Source organism: Rousettus aegyptiacus, unplaced genomic scaffold (assembly GCF_014176215.1).
Source record: "Rousettus aegyptiacus isolate mRouAeg1 unplaced genomic scaffold, mRouAeg1.p scaffold_m13_p_2, whole genome shotgun sequence".
Lineage (NCBI taxonomy): Eukaryota > Metazoa > Chordata > Mammalia > Chiroptera > Pteropodidae > Rousettus > Rousettus aegyptiacus.
The window spans coordinates 79,813,438-79,832,306 of record NW_023416295.1 but is presented as its reverse complement, the minus strand read 5'-3'; the positions used below and the strand labels follow the sequence as shown (position 1 = coordinate 79,832,306).

General features: G+C 31.8%; 1 protein-coding gene across 4 annotated transcripts in view; it reads right to left on the bottom strand.

The window, feature by feature from the left end:
* Positions 1 to 666: 666 nt before the first annotated feature.
* Positions 667 to 18,869, bottom strand: part of DPP10 (dipeptidyl peptidase like 10) — a 1,197,668-nt gene continuing 1,179,465 nt past the window's right edge. For all 4 annotated transcript variants that reach the window (XM_036237031.1, XM_016124277.2, XM_016124278.2 and 1 more), the window contains exons 22-26: positions 10,005 to 10,104; positions 9,699 to 9,757; positions 9,514 to 9,586; positions 6,018 to 6,091; positions 667 to 3,718 (exon numbers count right to left, since the gene is read on the bottom strand). In XM_036237031.1, coding sequence (XP_036092924.1) covers positions 3,584 to 3,718; positions 6,018 to 6,091; positions 9,514 to 9,586; positions 9,699 to 9,757; positions 10,005 to 10,104 — 441 coding nt within the window. In that variant the 3' untranslated portion in view covers positions 667 to 3,583. The remainder of the gene's footprint in view (positions 3,719 to 6,017; positions 6,092 to 9,513; positions 9,587 to 9,698; positions 9,758 to 10,004; positions 10,105 to 18,869) is intronic.

The window sequence follows — 18,869 nt, the reverse complement described above, 5'->3', positions numbered from 1 at the left end:
TAATTGGCTGGAGCTAGGTGTTAAGCTATTCACTCATTAGTTATGTAAATGTGGCTGTTACTGCTCTGAAGCTCAATTTCCTCATCTGTAAAATGGGAATCATAATACCTGTTTAAGGTATGTCGAGATAATTCAATTTGACAATAAATATAGAACATCTAGCACATGTTTGGTACTTAGTAAGAGTCCAATAAATTTTAGGTAGAAATGGCTTATTCGAACTTGAAAAGAAAGCACTTCTTTATTTTCATTTTATTTCTTTATCCTATAATAGTCACAGTGGTAAGCTCTTGTGGGAGGAAAGGATTCCCCAGAAAGTAGTGCCTGAGCCAACAGCTATAGTTTGTTTTGGAAAGTGATTCTAGGGAATAGGAGCAGGGGACTGAGTGCAGTGAAATGGGAAAGCAGGAAATAGAAAGGTAAACTGGTATGGGCATCTGAATTTCATGGGGACCAATGACCATGCAGAATGTCTGAGGGAAGAAAAAAGGAAAATAAAGACATCTGCTCCTGTTTTCCATTAGGTGGGTTTTTATGGGGTTATTACCATTCTTATATAGGTTTGCAGTATGTAAGTGGTAAACAGCCAACGTTATGTTAGTATTAGAGAAACCCCAGAACAGAAAGTGAAAGATAGAGCACAGCTGAGGACTCAGGTTTTATTTATACAATGCTCACTGCTGCAGGATGTGAAGGTGGTCAGAGGATGTGAGGAAGGACAGAAGAAATATTTCATACATGATTCTTTACAGAAATCATGTGCCTCCTATGACCCTTGAGATTTGAGAGCAAATCAGTCCCAGGTGCCTCTATTTCAAAGCCCACCTTTTGAAGACAATGGTTTGAATAATTCGCTGAAAGATCAATATGTAAGTCACCTCATTCTAGAAAATCTACAACTGGCATCCGCAGGCTCCTCCGTGGTGATTTCTGTGCTGAACATACAATCAGAAAAGATATATTTTCAAAGTGAGCTGAAATTCATGTTTTGAAGAGCACCCTCTTGCCTTGGTTAGATCAAGAAACTCAAATAAATCTGCATTGGCTCCTTGGTCTCTAAGTGTTGAGTCAGAGACCTCAATGGAGGAAATTAGTGAAAGAATACTTTTCCCTTTCAAAATAGTTCACGAAGTTTATATGTTGTCTGGATTATTTAATACTGCTTACCTATTTTATTTTATAGTTTAGTTTGATTTTTTTTTTTTTTTTTTTACCTTTAAGGGGGAAATAATACCTGAAAAGCTTGCTACTAGAGTGCTACAAAACTCTTAGAATGCGCACATACATATAAAATAGTGGAATTGTGTGGTCAAAGACAAATATATAAAGCTGCTTACATGAGTCCTTTAATAATTGGTGTCTATGTGTTGGTGAGCATTCCCTTATCTATAATGACTCAATTAATAAAATAAAAAATCAGGGAAATGAAAATTTTCCACCTTCCTATTAAAAAATATGTCTTCATTTGAGATCTATTTAGCCTTTAAGGTGAAAGTGGTTTCCAGACAAATGTCTCACATTAGAACTTGTATTAAATTAATTGAAAAATAGGTAAACATTGATAATCATAATAAAACAAGAGAAATGATGAACAGCAAAAGGTAAACACTTTTTAAATGTTACTCAAATATACATTCAATAAAACCACATCTTTTGGACAACATAATTATTTGCATCATAAAAATCTCTAGTGTTTGAAATTTTAAAAAACTTCAGTTGGACTTCAAATCAGTCTAAAAAGAAATTTCCATCTTAATAAAATAGGCAAAAATTTCCTTTTAAACATTACAACTTATTCTTTTAAAAATGTGTCTACTATTCTTGAAAAAGATCTGAAACGGATATTTCAGAAAAAAGAACCTTTCCTGTTTTAAATTGAATCCAATGGAGCAGTGAAAACACAATTCCAAAGCATCCAAAAAAAGTAGAATATTCAAAAAACAATTCATACATTCACAAATACCCAGATTTGGAGGTTGATTCTTTGACAAAACTGGAAGTTTACTGAGCAATTCCATGACATTTTAAATTTCCCTCCTGGAGTTCCGATATCATGAATATCCAACCTATACTAAGAAATTTTTAAAATAATAAAAATACAGTGTATTCCCTAGATTTATTCGAACTTTGCCGACTTTTAGACATCTTTTGGAAGATCCCCAAGTGAAGTGCAAAGATACTCCCTGACTCACCAAAGTTAATGTTCTTGTGTCCTAAATGGACTTCATACAGTCAAGTTTATTTTATACTCTCATTTACTTACTATGGCAAGTCAATACAACCCAGGAATTTTGTGCCTTTATCTCAAATTAAATAGCAAACATTGCTGTTTGTAAAATTTTGGCCAATGATTATAAATATTTCATTTCTAATTTTCACTATTAGAATTTAAACAGTAACAGATGGATTGGACAGGCACTGAATACTAAATAGAAACTGGCAAATTAAATAATCCAGCTCTTTGCTTTGAAACGAAAGTTACTTTTCCAATGAAAGTGAGAATTGATTCTGCTTTGAGAGAGAGAGAAGTAAAAGGACCAAGTGTTTTTTTTTTTTAAAAAAGCCTTCTTCACCAAAAGAGCAAAATAGTACTCAGTAGCATTGCATTATTAACAAAAGTTCTTTATCAGAAACTATAATTTAATTATTTAAGTATCTAATTTACATGTGACAAGGTATCATATTCAAAAAATTAAATTGCAACTAGAAAACTATTAACCACTAAAAACAATACCAAACACAACCCAAACATTTATAGGAAAGCAATTGCTAGAATTTGAATTTGAAAAAAATGTCGCATCATATTTGGCTCATCAAACAAGGTTTACATTATAGCCTGTAAAAGAGCATCTCTTCTAATTCATCAAAAATTTATCCTTTGTAGCGTGAATAACATGTCAAGATAGATTTATTGACTGCATATGCACACATGTGTATATATATTGTGAGACACACACTCGTGTGTTGATTTAAAGATATATCTACTGATAACTGGCTGAATTTTGGAAGGTGCTGAAATCCATATTTCTACATGACTTTTAACCCATTTAATAATGGTTTTTTTTTATGAACAGAAATTACATAAAATACTATGATTTTTATTAACTGAATATTTTCTTAAGCATAATAATAGACAAGGAATTGCACTTATTGTAAAGGTACAGTAAAGTGTTAGATTGCAGCTCAGCCATCAAAGATCATGGTCTGTAGTACTGATAAGTTATGCATCATATGCAAAGATGATGGTGGCCATCGAAATTAAAATGAGAGCAACTAGTTACAGAACGGGTAGGGGATAACAGAAGAAAACATGCACTGTTACTACTTTAATGCAAAACTAATTCGTCCCAGGAAACGAACCCTTTGACCTTCCTTACACAAAGAAACAGGTTCTGCACCCTTGGCAAAACAGTAGACTTGGACTTCTGTATTCAAATTCTAGTTCATTGTCTCTGAGTGTGCTGTTCCAGTGTCATCTCTTTAAGCTGCCCTTGAAATTCTGGAGCATCTACAATATTACAGTCTCTTGTTTAGATTTCATTGAGCCTCAATATTCCTTTAAGTTCCATATAAATAGAGTCCATTATTCATCTTCTTCTGGTTCCTGTGGTAACACGGATATATCTTCCTTCAAACAATCACTGAAAAATCTGAGGATTGTGCTGTAGAGATGATATTTGCTTTTCTCGGATACTTTATGATCTTCATCTGGGTAGACCTAAGGTGTTGAGGGGAAAGGAGATTTAAAGTTACAAAAGTGGGCACTGTCCCTCAGAATTCATTCTTTTAGTTCCAATGGCATGGGAACTTTGGAAAATAATACCTAGCCAAAATCTCACCTAATTCATCCCTGAATTCTTCATCATAATTTTTTCTTTTATTATGATTATATCATAATTAACATTTGAGACAACATATAATTTTTATGTGTTTAAATTAGAATTTGTTGGCCAAAAATTTTAGTCAGTTTCTTTCTGACTATAAGCCCTTCACTGTCCTCCCTTAAATTAGAGCTTTTAATATATATAAAGAACTTGCAACTGTAAATTTATTCTCTGCCCCTTTGAAATGTATGTAAATCTTCTTGCCTACTGCCAGTTATATAACTGAGTAAATGTCTTTCTTAAGGACCTGGAAACATCTCTTTTAAATGTAAACATTGGAAACAGCACTCCTATCTCCCAGTCTCTGTGGAAAGGTAGAAGCCTCATTCCAAGTTGTAAAACTACATATTGTCATAAGGATACAAAAAAGTTTACTTTTCTTTTTGGTAAGGCCAGTTACCAAATGCAGGTGGACGATGAGTCCTTCCAACCCAGCTTAAAAATTCTGCAGCCCTTTTTTCAAGTCAAATTTAATCTCTCTCCCCTATTGCAACAGTTTTAAATAAAATCTTCCTTGTCTGTTTAGTCTTCTATAGAACAATTTTTACTCTGACGATATCCTTTCCAATATAAAAGATATTAGTGATTTTTTAAAATACAAATATAAACACAAATATTGTCACATCAATTCCTGGGTGTAAAGTTTTGTCTGATTGCCCTCTGAGTAAAGACATACTCTTTCAGGTTGTTTATGATATGATCTGTAATTCTTACTGTGGTTCCTGTGTTTTAAAAATGTCGAAATATTGTTAGTTCTTCCACTGTTGAGAAATTAAAATTACTTTTTTTTCCTTCTATGATTCCTCCTTCAGCCTGAAATTCCTTGATGTTGTAAAGTATGTCTTATTTATTTACCCATCTATCGCAATGATTGTTTTAAAGAAAGTCCTTGATAAATATTTATTAATTGTGATTGAAGGCATATGTAAGTGATATTTTACCCACTCCTTTTTTTCTCATAACATTTACTCAAACAATCTTTTTTTCCTCAATTTTTAGGATAAGCCTGATGGAAAGTGAGGAAAAGACAAAGAGATTAGAGAGAAAAAAAAATTATTCTTTTGAAAGAATTCATTGTCAGTGATGTGAATAAAAATCTAAAGAGAAAAAGACATTGCATAAGAGTTTATTATATAATTAACTTGTAAAGTATGAGCTGATCCACAATCTCAGTGTAATTATAAAAAATAATACAATTTTTGGTAGCTAAAAAAACTAAAAATAATAGCAAGGGAGGCAGAGTAGTACAGAAACTGTGTTCTAAATCTCTGGTAGTTAAAAAACCTAGGTAGGTTGCACCTGTCAGAATGGCCATCATCAATAAATCAACAAACAAGTGTTGGCAAGGAGAAAAGGAACCCTTGTGCACTGCTGGTGGGATTGTAAATTGGTGCAGCCACTATGGAAAACAGTATGAAGGCTACTCATAAAATTAAAAATAAAACTATTTTATGACCCAGCAATTCCACTTCTGTGTATTTATTTGAAGAAATCCTAAACACTAATTTAAGAAGATATATATATCTCTATGTTCATTGTAGCATTTACAATAGTCAAGATATGAAAGCAACCTAAGTGCATCTCAATAGATGATTGGATAAAGAAAAGCTGGTACATATATACAATGGAATATTACATAGCCATAAAAAAAGAATGAAATTTTACCATTTGTGAGAGCATGGATGTACCTGGAATGTATTAGGCTAAGTGAAATAAGTCAGACAGAGAAGGACAAATACCATATGACCACACTTAAATGTGGTATCTAAAGAACAAAACAAATGAACAAATAACAGAAACAGACTCATAGATGTAGGGAACAAGCCGTTGTTTGTCAGATGAGAGGGAGGTTAGGGGCTGGGTAAAAACAGGTAAAGGAATTAAGAGGTATAAATTGGTAATTACAAAATAGTCATAGGGATGTAAAGTACAGGAAATATAAAAGATAATAAGGTAATAACTATATATAGTGCTAAGTGGGTACTAGACTAGTCATATGAATCACTTCATAAATTATATAAATGTCTAACCACTATACTGTATTCCTGAAACTAATACAAAATAATACCGAATGTTAAAAAAAAAAAAAAAATCCTAGATAAGGAAATGCGTTCTTCTGAAAAAGTGGCTTACCTGCATAGTATAGTTTACTTCGGCTTTTATTAGGTGTTTGATTAATTCTGCTGAATGCTGGAAATGAACTTTTGCTGCAATAAATTAAATTATGATATTTGAAGGAAATGTGTTTATTAGCATCAGAACTTTTTAATATAATTTTTCTTCAAAGAGATTAAGTATTTCACTTTATATACATTGCATATGCAAAAGACAGATACCTGGCTTTAACTTGGAAGCCAATAGCTGCGATGGTGATAAAACTTTGAGCTTCACATTATAAAAAAAATAAACTAAAACAGTGGCTACTACTAAGGTTCTAGTTATTGTCCAGGTGGTACTTAGATTTACCTTATTGGTTATTATTTATTATTCTAATTGTTCACATACTTTATTACCATTCTAACAATTTTAACATAGTGAATGCCTATCTGGATAGTAATACAACAAACCAGTTTCTATTTCTTTCTGAGGAGTACCTGGGCCCGCTCAGTTATATACTGGTATTCTGTTTTACTTTAAATTAGAAAAGAATAGCTCATGTTGAGCAATGACAGTAGGCATCTCATTTTTCAAGGGTTAAATATTTAATGTATATTATATTGGGTTTTCCAGTTTTTTTCTAGCCTCCTTCTGCTTTAACCTAAAGTCACAAACTCTGCTCATACACTGCTTGAGCTATTTATTCCTGTATTATGTACATCTTCAAATTTCTGTAAATAACTTCTAAGCTAACATTTTTAAAACTGTCTTTGTAAAACTAGGGCACGATTACCAATAGTTTAAGCTCTAATTCTATGATATTAATCTTATTGCATAATAGATGATAAAAGGTCACAAAGGATCATTTAAATCTTTTTAAAAAATCTACCCAAGATCTTTTTCAACATCTTCCTATTATACTTAACAGAAAATCACCCTGTCATCTCTAAATAAGTTTACAAATTGCTCTGTAAATTTAAGCTACTAGAAATGCTAATGAATAGGGGCAATGAAAGGTAAAATGATCTCTTATATGGGTCATTTGTTTCTTGTAGGACAATATTTTGGAAAGAACCCCATGATTTACTTCTATGGATACTGCCTAAAAGACAAATTTGTAAATGGATTTCCCAAATGAATTTATTTCTGCTTAATTTATAGTGCAGAACCTATTGATATTTGTCATTTGTTCCCTTCCTCAATATAAACAGGGGCATTAAAGGTATAATTGGCTGAGTGAACTAATTTGCTGGTAGTTATTGAAGATGATATTAATAATAGAAGTATTATAGTGTCGTTGAGCACATATAAGCCACCAGGCCCATATGAGGTTGTGCCTGTGGTGTATGTATATATGTGTGTGTGAATTGTGTGTGTGCATACACAAATCCACAGGTGCATTTCCTTTAATGAGACTAGTGCTGAATCCCTGCTCATATTTTATCAGATAGGTGAGGCACCAGGGCTATAAGTGAATGAATCAGATAGGAATAACATGATTTATCTTAATAGCTGCAACGTATTGACAGAGAAATTTGAATAGCACTAATACGTTTTAGGGCGATGGCTAGACGTAAAATAATTCAATCCTGAATATAATTTATACCTACAATTGAAGCTTCAGAGCACAGTGAATTAGAGCCTCAATGCCAGATTCAAATCCTCCTCCTACAAATCAATAGTTGTATGATTTTTGGTAAGTTATATAAGTTCTGTAACATTCATTTTCTCAATTTGTTAAATAAGAATAAGAATAAGAATACTGCACAGTACTTTTGTGAAAAGCAGGTAATATAATATTTAAAACTGTTGGCACATTTTCTTACATATAATCAGTACTTAATAATGGCTACTTATTGTTAGTAGTATTAATATACATGTAGTGTCTTAATACCTTAAAACAAAATTCTAATATCCTTCAAAATGTTTATGCTTCTCTTTCATTATGTTTCACCTAACACATATATGGTATTATCTAAGTATTTTTTTTAGATTTTATAGTAGTTTTAGATTTTCAGAAATGTTTCAAAGACAGTACAGAAAGTTCTTATGTATCTCTTATCCAGTTTCCCCTATTAGTTTTTACATTATTATGGTACATTTTTCACAACTAAGAAGCATTTAGACATCATGTCTCTTTAACCTCTTTCAGTTTATCAGAATTTCTCATATTTTTTTTGATGACCTTAACAGCTCTGAGGAATACTGGTCAGGTTTTGGGTAGAATATTCCTCATTTGGGTTTGTCTGATGTTTTACTCATGGGTAGACTCAGGTTATGTTTTTTCAGGACAAGAAAATAACGGAGAGCCATTCTCATAAAATTATATCAAGGATGTATACTATCAACATGATTTGTCACTTTTGATGTTAACCTTGACTGCCTGGCTAAATGGTATTTATCAAATTTCTCTACTGTAAATATACTTTTTCTCTTCTTTCCCTACAGTGCTCTTGAAGCAAATCAGTAAGTGCAACACACTCTAAAGTGGAGAAGGAGGAGAGTTAAGCTTTGCTTCTTTGAGGGAGGGTATCCATATTAATTATTTAAAATTCCACTTAAGAGAGATTTGTATATATTGCACTGAACACTAATTTAACCATAGCCTGGCATGCTTGAAAGTTAATTTGACACCTGGTGTGGTCTTTGCTATGAAACCTTTTTAGTTATATTCTTTGTATGATGAAATGAAAATACTGAGGCAAGGTAGGGTAGACTAAGAAAAATAAGTTTAAGATTTAGGAAATATTGATTCAAGGCTTTGACTGTCTTTGCTCACTTTCCAGATAATCCTGAATACATTTACTTTCCTCCTTGATACTGATTTTTCTCATCTATGAATGGAGCTATGAATACTCAGCCCTCTGTTGTAAGGTTTCACACAAAATAAAAAAATACATATATACATTCTCTGAGCCTTAAACATTTCATGTGAATATAAAATGATATTATTTATTATTAGTAATATCGATCACATCATGTTCAGTGTCTAACATGATAAAAAAAATGAGAGGTGGTATGAAAGTGCTTTTTAAAATATTTCCGTTTTAACTTAAGTGGGTAGCTTCCCAATAATTTTATCTTAGCACTGGCACCTTTTTGCTATCCTGTTGTTTTCTAGGTCAGTTTCCTTTTACGATACACTGAATAACACTGTAGTGGTAGTCACTAGCCACATGTGATTATTTAAATTTAAATCTATTAAAATTTTAAAAATCAGTTCTTTAGTCATACTAAACACATTTCAGCACTTACGTACGTGCCACATGTGACCAATGGCTACTGTGTTCAACAGCACAGATAGAACTTTTCTATCAAACTAGAACATTTTACTGGACAGTGCTGCTACTGAGGCTCATAACTTCCTGACTTCCTTCTTCTTGTTTCTCATCATGCATTGGATTCTTCGTGCCACTCTTCTCTGCTTTTTTCTTTAGTAAGTTTATAGGGCCCCCTGTAAGTAAGTTCTTGAATATATCCCTTTGTTCAAGATCAGATCCCATCAATCATTAGCACGATATAGAATACTTACTGTTAGCAGTCCCATGAATTACTAATATATTTTCCTCTTTAAAGCCATGAATATTATGTAGCACACTGGATGCCTATAAAGAAAAACACAAAAAGTCTGTATATTTATAGATCTATCTATGTTGCATTTTGACTAGGTTTATAGAGCAAAAATAACCTTTTCTTCATTATTTTTTAATTAGTTACCTGATACGCGCTTTCTTCTTTAGATGGCATACCAAGATATCTTTCAGAGAAAGCTGAGGCTGTAACCGAAGAAAACAAAAATTTAGTAATAAACTAAAAAACATTTGAGTAGTATATTTCATTAATTTCTACATTTCATATTGTATTGTCATGTTCTAGTAAAATTGATTAAATCATGAAGGTGATAAAGAGCTGAAAACATCGCATAACACTTGATAAGTGAGCTCAAATGAGTTCCTCTGCATTGAGATTTTATTTTCTACAAATCATTATGTTATATTATGTCAGTCTATAGAAAGTACTCACCATATAACTTCAAGTCTGTGATAGGTGCAATCACCGATCCACATTTAAAAAGCTTTTCATCTGATTTCAAGATCATTGATGCAATATAGCCACCGTACCCCTAGCAAAATCAAACAAACAAAATATATAGTTTGCTTTCTAAGTATATGTGTGTGTATATATATACATATGTATAACAATTATTTATAGAGATACTTTCAGCTTCATTACAGTTAAATAATATACACATCAGAATGTCACATCATGTCCCAAACATGAACATGAACATATGATACACAAATATCACTTTATACAGATAAAATTTTTTGAAAAGAGTTGTTTAAAATTTTATATAACAAGTTATTTTAATATTTTAAGTAAAATATAAAATTAATTATATACCACTAAGTGTCAAATGTTTGCTCTTTGATTTCATACTGTACATTTGTAAACAGCCCCCAAAATTTAAAGCTAGGTAAAAATAGCACTTATTAAATTATATATGATTTTAGGCAAATTATATATATAAATAAAATAATTTTACACATATAAAACATTTAATAATAATGATAGTTACACAGAATTAAGAAAAGAGAAATACTTAAAATCTAGCATCGCAAATATAGATTCTACTTTCAACTCCGCACAACTAAAAATTTGAAGAAAATGGGATACTGTAAATAATGTTGTTACCTAGATAAATTGGATTATCGATTAAATTTAATTTAGAAATATCAGCTTGCAGTGTTTTTGAACTGATTTAATTATAAATTCTTAAAAGTAAATAAAGGTATTTATTTATTTATTTATTTATTTTCGTACTCTATGAATTGACCAGAAAAGTTCCACAGGAGATTTTAAAAATTACAATAATACTAGGCTAAAAGAATGACCTACTGAATTAGCTATTCATTTTAGAAGTTAATTTTTAGCTGTGCTCTGGGCTCTGGGCAATGTTCTTGTTAGCTGGACATCAGAGTATCCTAGAAGTATTAAATAATATTAATACCCTGGCCTTAGTCTGATGCAATTGGTTCATGATGAGGTCCACTTTTTAATGATTTCCAGATGATGATAGTATTGTTCAGTGCTATAGGAATCTATTATTCTCACTGAACACTTGAGATGAGAAATACAGAATTTCATTCATGTTTATATGGAGCATCATTTAGATACTAGTACATGAAAGTCCAAAATGTAATCAGATATTACTGAAGTGGCTGAGAGTACATATGTGAAGAGTAGCAGAATATTCTATGCCTCTATGGTATCTCGATTATTTTGAGCTACAGGTACTTAAAAAACAGCACAAATATGGAGAGCTTTTCTCTGAACTCTCCTTATCCTCCAAGACAAATTCTCTAACATGAGCTCAATTGTTATAGATCTCCCTGGGAATTTCAACAACCAGGAAAGGCTGACTCTTGTCATAGGAGAGAAGACTAGAAGTTGACAACATATGCAGACAAACTGTCACAAACTGTATCTCCCATCTATTCAATGTCCCATTCTTCTTTTTTAATAGTCATGTATTTCTTCTAAAGGGCCTATGTTCCTTTCCCCCTTTCCCTATTAAGATGGTATTTAAGCCTGAATTATTTCTTGTATTATATTCTATATTAATTTCTGGTATACAACACATTGATAAGACATTTATATAGTTTATGAAGTGATCCCCTGATTATTCTATCATCCATCTACACACAGCCATTACACTATCAACTATATTCCCTATGCTTACTCTACAACCCCATGATTATTTTGTAACTACTAATTTGTACTTCCTCATCCCTCCATCATTTTTTTTTCAGCCTCCCAAGACCCCCTCCCGTGGCAGTAACTAGATTGTCCTATGTATTTGTGAATCCATTTTTGTTTAGTTTGTTCCTCTTGTTTCTGAGATTCACATATAAGTGAAATCATAAAGTATTGTTTTTCTCTGTCTTATTTCACTAAGCATAATAAAGTCCAGGTTCATCCATGTCATTGCAAATGGTAGGATTTCAGTATTTTTATGGCTGAGTAATATTCCATTATATATATGAATATACCTTCTTTATCCAATCGTCTGTTGATGGAGATTTTGGTTGCTTCCATATCTTGGCTGTTATGAATAGTGCTGCCACGAACATAGGGGTGAATAGATCTTTACAAATTATTGTTTTGGTTTTCTTTGGCGAAATACACAGAAATTCAATTGCTGGGTAAAATATAGCTCTATTTTTAATTTTTTTGAGAAAACTACAAATTGTTTTCCATAGTGGATGCACTATTTGGCAATCCCACCAACAGTGTACAAGGGCTCCTTTTTCTCCACATCTTCACCAGCACTTGCTGTTTTTGATTTATTGATGGTAGCCATTTTGATAAGTATGAGGTTGGTATCTCATTATGGTTTTAATTTGGATTTATCTGATGATTTGTGATCTTGGACATATTTTCATGTTTATTGGTCATCTGTATTTCCTCTTTGGAGAAATACAATTCAGATGCTCTGCTCATTTTTTAATTGAATGTTGTTGTTGTTGTTGTTGTTATTGTTGTTATTGTTGAGTTGTATGAGTTATTTATATATTTTGGATATTAACCTCTTATCAAATGTATCATAGGTGAATATCTTCTCTCATTTAGTAAGTTGTCTTTGCATTTTGTTGATGATTTCCTTTGCTGTGCAAAATTTTTTTAGTTTACTGTAATCCCATTTGTTTATTTTTTCTTTTCTTTCCTTTGCCTGAGGAGATATAGCAGGAAAAAGTTTACTACCTATGTTTTCTTCTAGAATTTTTATGGTTTCAGGGCTTACATTTAAGTCTTTAATATATTTTGAGGTTATTCTTGTGTAAGAAGGTGGTCCAGCTTCATTTTTCTGCATGCATCCATCTAGTTTTCTTAGCACTATTTGTTGAAGAGACCATATTTACCCAATTGTATATTCTTGCCTCCTCTGTCATAGATTAAATGAACATATAGGTGTGGATTTATTTCTGGGCTCTCTATTCTGTTTCATCGATCTTTGTATCTGTTTTTATGTCACTACCATGATGTTTTGATTACTATAGACTCATAGTACAAGTTACTGTGATACCTCCAACTTTGTTCTTTCTCAAGATTGCTGTGGTTATTCGCGATCTTTCAGAGTTCCATATACATTTTTGGATTATTTGTTCTCCCTCTCTGAAAAATGACATTGGTATTTTGATAGAAATAGCATTTAATCCACAGATTGCTTTGAGTAGAATGGCCATTTTAACCATGCTGATTATTCCTACTTGTGAGCACAATATATGCTTCCATTTATTTGCATCTTCTTCAATTTCTTTTTTGAATGATTTATAATTTTCCAAGAATGGGTCTTTTACCTCCTTGGTTAATTTGATGTCTATGTATGTTATTGTTTTTGATGCAATTTAAATGGGATTGCTTTCTTAATTTCCCTTTATGATAATTCATCATTGGTATATAAAAATGCAACTAACTTCTGAATATCAATTTTACATCCTGCTACTTTACTGAATTCAGTTTTCAGTCAAATCTTTAGGGTTCTCGAGCCCAAATTCTAAGCCACTTCCAAGAGTTACTCATTTTCCTTGGTTATCTCCCATGTAAACATGAGGTATACATGTCAATAACTTCATTTTTCTCTCGTCAATGTCTTTTTTACAGGAGGTCTCATCCAAGAATTCAGAATTGTAAAGGAGAAATTATTTTCCTACACTATATATGTTAATTTGTACTGGAATATTTAACTAGTAACTAACCTTGATCAGAGTTTATTTAATAATTAGGAGCTCAGGGAAATAAAATTATCCTTTATAGAGTTAAGCCACCAAGAAGGCCTTTGCCCATTCTCTTTGGGAGAGATAAAAATAGCCTTTGGTTAGCAAAATTTGAAAGTGTTAACACACTTTCTATTGTGTTTAATTGTGTTAACATGTATAAAGAAAAAAGTGCAGGGAAGGAAATCAATTTTATTCTACCCTTCTGAGTTCTTGACAGAGTCGTCTTCTAACAGATTTACTGGTACGAAACAAATAGAAGTTTCTTAACATGTATACATGGGAAATACCCAGGGAAATTGAATGACTCTGTTAGATAACCCAGGCTACCACCTTGAATACCATCTTCAACTAAAGACAAAAGAAAGACGTTTGAGGAGGCTAGTTATAAGAGGTGACCAGGAGAAGACCGCAAAACAAGAGTAAGGTTTGCTATACAGATGTAAGTGCTTTATCCCTTGATAATAGTTTCTTATGATTTATTAGAGTTATACTTTTCTTCCTGATACAGAGAGGGAGACGCAAATGGAGATTTCCTTTATAAATGTTCATGTCTCTTACAAAAGGGTAACTTCTACTGTTTTCAAAGCTTCTCCTGTGCCTGCTGTTTCTTAAAATAAGCAGCTCAAAATAATCCTCACACCAAAGAAGTACATTGTGGGGTGGCATATTCTGAGCCCCTTTGATTTATGGAAAGGAAGTAAATACATAGCTAGTTAGAATGAAAGTGTGGGGAGTCCTTGAGAGTTCTGTCTCTAGAGGGAGCTTTCCCAGTGTATTGTTCCTAGTTCTCTGTCATAGAGATGAGACAGGGATGTTACATCCAAGAGGTTTCAACTATTTCCCATAGAGTAATACTTTTCCCATAGTAAGAAATGCATTTTAGATGGTAACTTTTCTGGTTCTGATATCACAATGACCAAGCAAACTCTCAACTGATCATGATTTGGTTATATATATATATATGACCAAATACATATATATTTGGTCATATATATATATATATATATATATGATTTGTATATATGTATACACACACACACACAAACACACACACACACACACTTCATTAGTTTGGGAGAATAGCTGAATGTTCCAATCTATGGAACAACTGTATATCACATTTAAATAATATAAAATAATAAACTGATTTTTTTTTTTACCTCAATGTCACACAATTCTGATTTTGATAATCTCTGGAAAATAAGAAAAATGGCGCCTTCTAAAGGAGAAGGAGATACTAGAATAATCCTTCTCAAATTGAATGTTCATTCAAAATACTTGAGAATCTTCTTAAAATACATTTTCTAATTCAATAGATCTGAATTGGGCCCCAAGATTTTGCACTTTTAAGAAACTCCCCAGGGATGCCTATTCTGTGGTCCACATTTTGAATAGCAATTTCTTACAGCATAATAACAATAAAGAACCTACCAGAACATCTTAACTTCAGCCAGCATTCCCTAGACCAGTGGAGCTTTAAAAAATACATCAGTGCCCTTGAAAATAATTCAATCAGTCTGTGGAGAATGGGCTGTAGAGCTCTCCATGAGATTTAAAAGTGAAACTAGGGCTGTAAATCATTGCTGCTATACAAAGAATTGTATTTTACTACTTTTTTAAATATGAAATTTTGAGATTAATGATGCTAAATACCCTTTAAGACTTACTGATAGTAAAAGCTGTTGAATATGATTCTTTCTGTACCATTTAAGAATCTGATCCAAAATGCTGCTTCAATCTGATTTATTTTAGAGAAATAATTTCTATTTTTAAAAGAAAATCAACATCATCAGGAATTAAAGTAAATTAAATTGCTCACCTTCCTCTCCATCATTTCATATTTATTTACTGAATGTAAAAGGAAATCATTAAAAAGTTCCAGGAAAATATATTCCAAAACATGGTAGGAATTAGCTAGAAGATCTATCTATATATAAAGATGGTGATTTTAATTTAAAACAGCTCACATCTATCAGAAAAAATGTCAAAAACTGGTGACCATCATATTGACTCTGTAGTTAGAGGATGTTTTTAACTTGATTTATATAAAAAACAGTTAATAGTCAGTATAGGATTCTTTCTTTCAATTGTGCTTTTTATTGGTTTGTTCAGTGATCACATTTTTCCATTCATTACAATTATTATTTCAATTCCTTTTGCAAAGCTTTTTTTTTTGTGTGTGTTACTTATAAAATTTTAACAAATCTATATTATTTTAAAATAATGTTGTTTATCCATAAAATACTTGTGAAATATTGAAATGAAATTGGATATAAAAAGCCAAAAGTTGTCTTCTATGCTGGCTGAAGTTTACCTCTTCTCTTTTCCTCTAATATGCATGTGATAGTTTTAGAATATAATATATTTATTTAATCAGTACTTTCTTGATGTTTATGGGCTTAACATTTTAATAAGTAGAAAATAGGTAGCAATATTTTCTAAAAGATATATTATTTGACATGAAAAGCAGTTTTAGAAATACAATCATTTTTTATTTCTTTTTATTTTTTTATTAGTTTCAAGTTGGTTAGAGACATATAGTTTATGAAACAATCACCTCGATTACTCTGTCTTTCCTCTGGCTCTACACATAGCCATTACATTATTGCTGACTGCATTCCCTATGCTGTGCTTCCCATTCTCATAATCATCTACCTACTACTAATTTGTACTTCTTTAATCCTTCATTGCTTTCTTCTAGTCCCCTAAGTCCCTTCCCCTCTGGTCGTCCCCTATATTTGTGAGTCGTGTTCTTGATTAATTTGTTCTTTTTGTTCCTTAGATTCTGCATGTAAGTGAAATCCAATGATATTTATCTTTCTCTGTCTGACTTATTCCATTGCAAATGGTATGATTTCATTTGCTTTTAGGGATGAGTAACATTCCATTGTATATATGAACCATAACTTCTTTATCCAATTGTCTGTTGATAGGCATTTAGGTTGCTTACATTTCTTGGCTATTGCCAATAGTGCTGTCATGAACATAGGGATGCATAGATCTTTACGAATTATTGTTTTGGTTTTCTTCGGCTAAATACCCAGGAATGCAAATTGCTGGATCCATTTTTAATTTTTGAAGAACCTCCAGACTGTTTTCCATAGTGGCTAAACCAATTCACAATCCCACCAAGAATGTATAAGAGTTCCCTTTTCTCCATATTCTCGCTAACACTTGCTGTTTTTTGATTTTTTGATGAAAGTCATTCTGACAGGTGTTAGGTGATATCTCACTGTGGTTTTACTTTGCATTTCTCTGATGATTAGTGACCTTGAGCATCTTTTCATATGTCTTCTGGCCATCTGTATTTCCTCTTTGGAGAAATATCTATTTAGGTCTTCTACCCATTTTATCATTCTATTTCTTAATCAGCTTACGTGGTTAGAGAGCATAGTTGAGAATTGCCTTCCAAATTCTTAAAGATTAAGTTATTAAAATTATGCACAAAACAAAAAATATCAACCAGTTTCTCGGATTTCATTATTTTGGCTTTGTGTGAACAACAATGAAATGTACCTCAGAACTTCTAAGTTTAGTTTCTGCTGGCAAAGTCAATTATATGAATGAAATTAGTTAACTAGTTAGCTATATGTAGATGTATATGTAAATATATAGACTATAAAAAAAAGATAAATTTTAGACTAGAAGGAAAGAAAGCATGAACTGGATATCAATCAAATATTGATGAATAGAAAGGAAAAAAGATGATCAAAGATGATAAATTTTTGGACCACTTCTGCCATTCATCTTTCTTTTCCCAATAATATTATTTGAGTATAATTAATAACAGTCAATTACTTTATTTGGAGTTCTCCAAACATGTCCTCATTATTAAACTGGTATCTACAGGAGACTACTACTTTCCTTGCCCTCTACTTACTGAATGATTTTCACCATCCAGTTCACGTTACACATTTTCCATGAAGCTATTTACAACCTTCTGAATATATTCTAAATTTCCTACTAATGAATATTTGTAGAACTCATTTGGCCCTTTATGCCTGTTTATGTGTAAAGTAAGTATAGCATTAAAATACATAAGCTCTGAGTCCTTTGCACATTATTACATACATTGGTGCCATTAGGAGTAAAATGTTCTTCACTAAATGCACTGTTTTTGGGAATGGTAAAAACACAGAACACCATAACTGCTTTTCAATGCACAGTTTATTAGCGTCAAGTGTAATCACATATATGTGGAAATGATCTCCAGAATTTTTTCATGTCGTGAATCTGAAATTTTATACCTATTGAACAACTACTCTCTCTTTTCTTGCTTTCTCTAGACCCTGGAAACCATCATTCTACTCTCTGTTTCCATGAACTTGACCTCTTCAGATGCCTCAGATAAGGGGAATCACACAGTATTTGTTTGTCTGTGACTGGTTCACTTCACTGAGTACAACATCTTCAAGGTTCGTCCATGCCGGAGTATGGGACAAGATTTCACTATATGCACTTTTTCATGTATCTAGAGTTTCTATTTCTTTGAAATGATCATTTTCTTAGACATTTTCATTTTTTCATTAATATTTTTACCATTAATGATGAGCTTTCATTTATTTATTTGTTTTCATTTATGTTAGGGGAGTATTGTTCTCAAAATATTTTTATTAATTATTTAAATATTACTGACAACTGGAATTAAATATACCAAAGACATGGTGCACTACAGATATTTGAAGTAGGAAGAATGGGAATGATTTATGCTGATTTATATTTTACTCATTTGTTAATTAGCTTTTTATGTACCTAATTGTCAGTATACACTATTAAAATGTATGACCTAGGAAAATTAACTTATTTCATGTCACGTATCTATCTCTAAGTTCATTTATAAATAGTAGAAAATATTTCACATGTAAATCCATAAGCACTAAGAATTTGCTTTGTCTAAAAAGTGCAAGATCTTCCTTTCATCTTCATATCCTTATGGTAACTAACCTGTTGATATGTATAAACTAGGTGCTCAATAAATATATACATAAGGTCAATTTTTTTACTATGAAAATGATGTTGAATCTGACATAAAATTATTACGACAAGAAGTAAATATCTTGCAGAAAGCACAGAAAACATAATTATGCATTAGGTCATATTTCAGTTT